The following is a 7,395-nucleotide window of genomic DNA, read 5'->3' as shown; positions in this document are numbered from 1 at the left end:
AGGGCAGTTTTGAAATACAGTATTTTGAAGGCAAGGGTAGAAGCCACCCCTTGTATCTCTTCTAATTTTACAAAAACCACCCCACAGAAACAAGGTTAAAAAAAAAAAAACCCTACAATAATCTACAAAACTTGAAATGGCTGACATCCTCCCAGGCTCATGTGGTCAGCTGGGGCCCTCGAATGATTAAAGATGCAGCAGGCAGAACTGCCAAAAAAAGAGGGCACCAGACAAAGTCTTGTTTTATTTTAATGACTGATCCAACTGAGGCCACAGGCAGCCCACTATGTACAGACTCGAGGGAAGCTCTATTTCTTGGTCTCTTCCTCCTTGGACAGAGTCTTGATAATCTCCTCCTTCTTGGCCTGGAGGCGCTCCTCCCGGCGCTTTCTTGCTTCCTTGGTCTTAGACCTGCGAGCCTCAGCCTGGTCACTAGTACAAAGGAAAAAGATTATCAGTCTGGGGACAGGAACAGCTAGGGAGGCAGACACCCCAGACTCTACACCCTCAGAGCTCCATCACCCCAAGGAACAGCAGCTGCTGTCCCGCCAGCCCGTTGCCAATGGGCAGGTGGCATGGGAACATGCAAGCCAACAGCTGTGCTCCTAACAGATGCAACACCAGATCCCTCAGTAGTACTGCCACAACAAAGGCAACTCTAAAAGAAACTTACGCCAGGAGCTTCTTGCGGGCCTTGTCTGCCTTCAGCTTGTGGATGTGCTCCATGAGAATCCGCTTGTTTTTGAAGACATTCCCTTTGACCTTCAGGTAAAGGCTGTGATACCTGTATGGTCAAGAAACAGCTCTGGTTAGCAATGGGACCAGAGATGGCACCTGTGGGCTGCTTCTCTCCCCAAGTCACTCAGCCTGTTCAGACTCTGTTTCCCATTACCACAGGACTACCGTTCCCAAACCAAACCTCCTTGGGCAGCCTACATGGAACCTGTCTAGTAAACCAGTTCTTGGGCTATTCTGACAGTACAGGGGAAACCAAGAAAGCAACCCTACTAGAATTAGATAACCCAAAGTCACTGAGAGAGATCTACGAAAAGACAAAACCAACAAAGTGGCTTACATATGGCGGTCAATCTTCTTGGATTCACGGTATCTCCTGAGGAGGCGGCGCAGGATCCGCATTCTTCTCATCCAGGTCACCTTCTCAGGCATTCGGGCATTGGCAGTACCCTTCCGCTTTCCTGTTGAAAGTTATGGACTGGACTCTAGGTAATAGCTTTAAGCTCACTGTTAAGTCAGTTACTAGACACAATCAAGTTCACCTCACTTAACCCTCTTTCATTTTAAACAATATTACTCCCAAATGTTTAACTCAATTTCTCCTCTGGGGAGAAGCATCAAAGCTGGCCTTGGAACTGATATCTAACTGCTTGATTTAGTGCAAACACGGAAAGTACTGTCCTCTTATTCTATAAGCATGCTGTCACAATAGGACAAAATGTAACGACAGCTGGGCTGTGGTGGTGTCCGCTTTTAATCCCAGCACTAGGGAGGCAGGCGGATCTCTGTGAGTTCAAGGCCAGCCTGGTCTTCAAGAGTTCCAGGACAGGATCCAAAGCTACAGAGAAAGGCTATCACCAAAACCTAAAACCCCACAAAAACATAGAACCAAAAGCCCCCAAATCAGCATGGCTTTGGATGCAGTGTGACCCTAACTCATCTCTTTAAAAACAGCCCTAGAAAGCGGCTTCTCAAAACTATGTGGGGCACGTGCACACCTATGTCCAGGTGTCTGTGAGTCACCTGACATGTGTTGGGAACCAAACCTCCTGTCCTCTGCAAGAGCAGTAAACAGTCCCAATTTCTCCACCACCACCCCCCCAGTTTAAAAATACCCAGTATAAACCCCAGCATAGAGACTTAACATTAGCATTTTTCTCCCAAGAATAAACACAACCCAGTGCTAATTCCAACTTGTATCCATGCAAAAGATACAAAGCGGCAAAATAAAGATCACCAGAATTAGTGCCAACTTCAACAATCTTTCCACAACGACTGGAATTGAACCCAGATGACTGCTCTACCATTGAACTAGATCTCTGTCTGAACCCATTATTTAAGAGGCAGGAGAAAGGGAAGACTGTTCTCACCTATGCCCATATGCCTGCCCTTCCGTCGAGCCAAAGTGTTTTTCCGGCATCGAGCCCGGGAATGCACAGTCACAGGCTTCCGGATGATCAGCCCATCTTTGATCAGCTTCCGTATCTGCTGACCTGGGAAAGCATTAATTCACCTATGTAGTTAGCAAAGGCCTAGCCACAAACTCAAATAGAAACAGTGCTTATATCCTTGACCCAACATTCTCAAAAGATGAATTCCTGGTGTACTTTTTTTTCTTTTGAAAAAGCCATTTCTAGTTTTTAAATATTTCACAGCATACTTAGTGTACCTGAAATGTGGACGCAACACAGGATGACTTGGAGTCACCTGTCAGGAAAACAATATACTAAAAAGCCTCTGCTTATGTCCTGAAGCCTCATCCAACACCCTTCTAGTCCTCAAATCTCTCTTCACACTTCCATTCGGCAGGCTGGAGAGATGGCTCAGTGGTTAAGAGCACTGACTGCTCTTCCAGAGGGTCTGAGCTCAATTCCCAGCAACCACATGGTGGCTCACAGCCACCTGTAATGAGATCTGGTGTCAAGGCACACAAGCAGACAGAACACTGTATACACACACACACACACACACAAAAAGTCATCTTGCACACAGTTTAAAATCTACACTGGATAGTTGCAGTAACCTCCCTCCTAGTCTCAGGCAAATAAAAGACCTGCATTTTTTACCTCATTTTATGGCTCCCGTAGAATGTGAGCCTTCTAAGGGCCATAAAAAGCCAACACATTTGCGATGTGATGTCCTTTACCTGACGCAGGTAGGAGGTGAGGGTGAAGGATTATACTTACGGGAGTTGGCATTGGCGATTTCATTGGTCTCGTTGGGGTCCAACCAGACCTTCTTTTTACCACAGCGCAGGACGCTGGAGGCAAGCCTCTTCTGTAGCCTGAGCATACTGGGGAACACAGAAAGCAGTATTAGTCCCTGGAAGCCACTTCTGGACAACGGCAAACACAAGCAAAATCTTCCCTCCAAAGTCTCGCATATTGTTTAAAAAATACGCATTATTGTCTACACATCGTTACTACTAGGGCCAAATACACTTTCTAGTCCCATGATTCTTGCCATCCCTTCGTGTTCCATAACCATTTCCAAATCAAGATCGTTGCTAAGGCTGTGGGGGGTGCATGCAGATGTAAGAAAACTTAAGTTCGAACTAAGGATCTAAAAGACTTGAGCCCGTTCAGGTATTTAGATGTAGTTAGGATTTGGTGTTAAGGATCAGACAGACACCAATGGATCAGGGCTGTGACGTAGCCTGTTTACCCAGGAGGGCAGGCGCTTGCTGGGTTCTTTGTCACAGTAACAAACGCCGTCCAGCCGTCCTTCCAGTTTGTTACATCCGTCCGATTGGAAGCTTCCCTGGCGGCTCACCCTCGGCAGACGGAGGCCTGGGCTTGCCCAAGACTTGTCCCACGTCACATGGCGGAGGTTCGCTAAGCGCCAGGCACGCCAGGGAGCCACAAGCGGCCCAGATGCCGCCGCTCTACCCGCGCAGTCGCCCGCGTTGCAAGCCGAGCGGAAAGCAGCGCTCGTGGGAGATTCTCTCCAGGCCCCGGCGTCCCGCACCCCACCCTCCCCAGGCCCAGGCCGCGCGTGCTCGCGTCCTCCCCTCGCTCCCCGCGCTGCCGCACCACGCCCGCCTCCCTCTCCTCTTTGCCATCCGGGGTCGTGGCCCTGATCCCCGCCAAACCCCGCCGGACCCATCGGCCCGAGAACCGAGAGCCGCGCGCGCTCACCTCATGGCTGCGGACGCAGCAGCGAAAGGAAAGAGCTTGCTGGTCGCGGGCTCCTCCCATTATCTGAGAAGGGGAGAGCCCAAGCCCGACCCCATGCTCATCTGTATTTCCACTCCGCTGTCTCATCTTATTCCTTCTTATACACATTTAAATCCTTCCTAAAAAATTGTCATCATAGATGCTTAAGGTCTAGAATCGGTTTTAAGCTTTAAAACACAGACGGTGTACCCCTTTCGTCTGGCATAATGGTTCAGTCCAACCTCTCGGCAGACATGCGCAGTGAGGGTATTTGATCACGTGGGTACTTGGGTGGCCGGAAGTCGCACTAAGTCGCGCAGGCGGAGTGAGGAGGGTTTAGCCCGAATGGCGTAGTCTTCGCAGAGGCCCTGTCATCAGTGAAGGCTGTTATTCTAGCTGGGAGAAAATTAGCGAACGAAGCGTTAGAGGATAATGAAAGCAGAAAGCGAGAAAAGGTAACCTCGCGTTCACTCTCTTAGAGGAAGAACCGGTATGCAGGCTAAATCACCAAAAACTTTACCTCGGTACCACTGCAAATCCCTAATCCCCGGATACCTCCTCCATTGTAGACTGAACCGAATCCTAATTTCTGTCATCCACTTGTGAAAATCATATGCATCTACTTTTACAAGGAAGGCATTAGCACAAGCAAGCGAAACCAATTTTTGGCTCACTGTAGCAAGCACATAGAAGAACTACGTTGACTGAGTAAATGAATTGTCTAAACAACAACAAAAACCCAACGGCTTTGAATACCCCTGAGACATCCAAGGAGAATGTTCTGGGGGGGGGGGGGATCAAGAGTTAAAACATGGCGGTCTGGAGCAGAGAAGCTGACTCCCTTAATTCTAGCAGTTGGGAGATGAGATCGAGGTAGCGAGATAGCCAAGGTGAAGGATTCCAGGCAGTCTGGGCTGCAGAATGAGACCCTGTCTTTAAAAAAAAAAAAAAAAAAAAGCGCTGAGATGGTAGAGGATTGAGTACTTGCTGCTCCCCCAGACAACTATAGTTGCTTTTCCAGGACCCGTATCTGGTGGCTCACAGCTGCCTGCTACTCCAGTTCCTTGGGATCTGTTGCTGTCTTCTACCGCCTCATGCACCCATAGATAATCAGCCATGCTGGCATGCATGCATGCAAACTCATACACAAAAGTAACCCCTCCTTTTTTTTTTTTTAAAAAAAAAAATATGTATACAATGTTCTGTCTATGTATATGCCTGAAGGTCAGTCAGAAGAGGGCACCAAACCTCATTACAGATGGTTGTGAGCCACCATGTGGTTGCTGGGAATTGAATTCAGGACCTTTGGAAGAGCAAGTAATCCTCTTAACCACTGAGCCATCCCTCCAGCCTAGTAACCCTCCTTTTAAAAAAGTCCGAGATCAGGAGCTGGGCAGTGGTGGCGCACACTTTTAATCCCAGCACTAGGGAGGCAGAGAAAGGCAAATCCCTGTGAGTTTGAGGTCAGCCTGGTCTACAAGAGCTAGTTCCAGGACAACTAGGACTGTTACAGAGATACCCTATCGCGAAGGAAAAAAAAAAGTCTCTTTTTTTTCTCCTTGGTTTTTGTTTTTGTTTGTTTGTTTTGTTTTGTTTTTTTGAGACAAGAGTTTCTCTTTGTAACAGTCCTAGCTGTGCTAGAGCTAGCTCTGTAGACCAGGCTAGCCTCAGACTCACAGAAATCCACCTGCCTCTACCTCCTAAATTCTGGGATTAAAAATGTGCATCACCATTGCTCAGCTGTTCCTATCATTTTCATCTGAATTTTCTAGGCAGTTAAATGAACTGAGAGTTTAAAAGGAAAGGGAGAGGGTGTGGGGAAACATTTATGTACTGCCTCACAAGAATGCAACTTTTTAAAAATCTTCATTTTGGTGGTGATGAACGCCTTCAATCACAGCATGTGGGAGGTAGATGCAAGGCAGATCTGAGAGTTCAAGGCCAGCTTGGTCTACAGAGGGAGTTCCAGGCCAGACACGGCTTCATAATGAGCCATGTCTCAAAACAATCAATCAAAAAGACAAAGAAACAATTCGCTTCACTTTACAACTTAAGAAACAGATCAAGAACACATGTCTTCCTCTTCCTCCTCTTCTGCTGTTGCTGTTTGAGACAGGGTCTGTAGCCCTTACCTGGCCTGAACTTCCTATGTAGACCAGTCTAGCCTCGAACTCAGATCCGCCTGCCTCTGCCTCTTGAGTACTGGGGTTGAGGGCCTCCGCCATCATGCCTCGCTGAGAAGCGCATGCTTCCCTGCTTCCCTCCATGCCAGGCTCTGTTGTCCTTGGTGTGCTGGCGGGAACGCTGCCAGAGTTGGGGATGTTCATGGAAAGACACAAAGTCTCTCACTACTGCTCAATCCTTATCACAAGATGATGTGACCAGAGCGTGAGAATTCACCTGTCAGAATCCAGAGTGAGGAGGAATCCATGTCACCCTGGTCCCCAGTAATGGGGAACACAGAAAGCTGGCTTTATTTTAGGAGCACTTGACCTCGACAAGGCTTTATTTGGCCTCTCTACTGTCTGCGGAGCACAGAACAGGGTGGGGAAGGGAGGAAATGGTCCTCCTGCCACCAAGGACCCTGCACTGCTCCTCAAAGCACCTCCAGAACCTCAGCATCTTTTTTAACTGCCGGGGCGTTTTTGTTTATTCATTGATATTTTGTAACCAGGTCTTTCTATGTAGCTGAGTAGGTGGTTGAGGCTAGCCTCCAGCCCTGATCATCCTGCCCCATACTGAGTGCTGGAATGACTGCTGCACACATCACACCCAGCTTCCAGGCTTTTCCTAGTTCTCTCACCTTGCCAATAACTCCAGTAGACAAAGGCACCATAACCAGCAACACCTTTGATAGGAAAGGAAACTGAAGCAAAGAGACTGGCTTGTTTGAGATGGGTCTGTCTGTGTAGTCCCTGCTGTCCTGGAGCTCGCTATGCAGCCCAGGCTGACCTCAAACTCACAGAAATTCTGCCTTTGTCTCCCCAGTGCTGGGATTAAAGACATGCTACACCCCACAACCAGAGCCTAGTTAGCACTGAGTTGCTAGGATCCTACTCCTCCCCACAGGCCTGGGACATTTGTTCCCCAGTCAAGGATAAAAGAAGGACAATCCTAGGTCAACATTCATGGCTTCTGATCTTGAACAGTCTTTCTCCTTCTCTCAACTTCACACTTGCTCCTGTTTCTTTCTGTTCTAAGCAACAGGGATTTTGCCTAGCCTGACCGCTGGGCTTTTGAAAGGGCCTGGGGGAACCTTAGTAACTGATGAGACAGACGCACTCCTGGGTCCCTGGACAGCATTCCTACAGTCCCTATTGGCGTGTACCTTTGGACAGTTATGCCATCCTCAGCCAACAGCCCTAAAGCCAGGCTGGAGAGGGAGGTCTACGCTATTGGTTTCAAGGCGGCCTGGGCCCCACACTGGAAAGAAAGGAGTTAAAGCCAGGTCCCAAGATTACAGGGACCGGGAAGTTCCGGTGGCCCAAGCAGGAATGGTCAGGGA

At 48.5% G+C, this 7,395-nt stretch overlaps 1 protein-coding gene across 1 annotated transcript; it reads right to left on the bottom strand.

The window, feature by feature from the left end:
* Window positions 1-232: 232 nt before the first annotated feature.
* LOC121442317 (60S ribosomal protein L19) lies at window positions 233-3,923 on the bottom strand. The gene is made up of 6 exons (XM_041643810.1): window positions 3,873-3,923; window positions 2,922-3,028; window positions 2,106-2,228; window positions 1,076-1,196; window positions 674-784; window positions 233-432 (listed from the first exon to the last, which is right to left on the bottom strand). The coding sequence occupies exons 1-6, from the start codon at window positions 3,875-3,877 to the stop codon at window positions 309-311; spliced, it is 591 nt and encodes a 196-aa protein (XP_041499744.1). The 5' UTR covers window positions 3,878-3,923; the 3' UTR covers window positions 233-308.
* Window positions 3,924-7,395: the final 3,472 nt, after the last annotated feature.

This window comes from Microtus oregoni, unplaced genomic scaffold (assembly GCF_018167655.1).
Source record: "Microtus oregoni isolate MIOR12 unplaced genomic scaffold, Mior012 000091F_ref0000469, whole genome shotgun sequence".
Lineage (NCBI taxonomy): Eukaryota > Metazoa > Chordata > Mammalia > Rodentia > Cricetidae > Microtus > Microtus oregoni.
This window is presented reverse-complemented; position numbering and strand designations above follow the sequence as displayed.

Excerpts from the sequence above, each read along its gene's own strand:
- LOC121442317 (XM_041643810.1), bottom strand. Across the intron at positions 2,229-2,921 it reads AATCGCCAATGCCAACTCCC|GTCAGCAGATACGGAAGCTG; the intron begins GTAAGTATAATC and ends ATGCTTTCCCAG. Across the intron at positions 1,197-2,105 it reads GGGCAGGCATATGGGCATAG|GAAAGCGGAAGGGTACTGCC; the intron begins GTGAGAACAGTC and ends AACTTTCAACAG.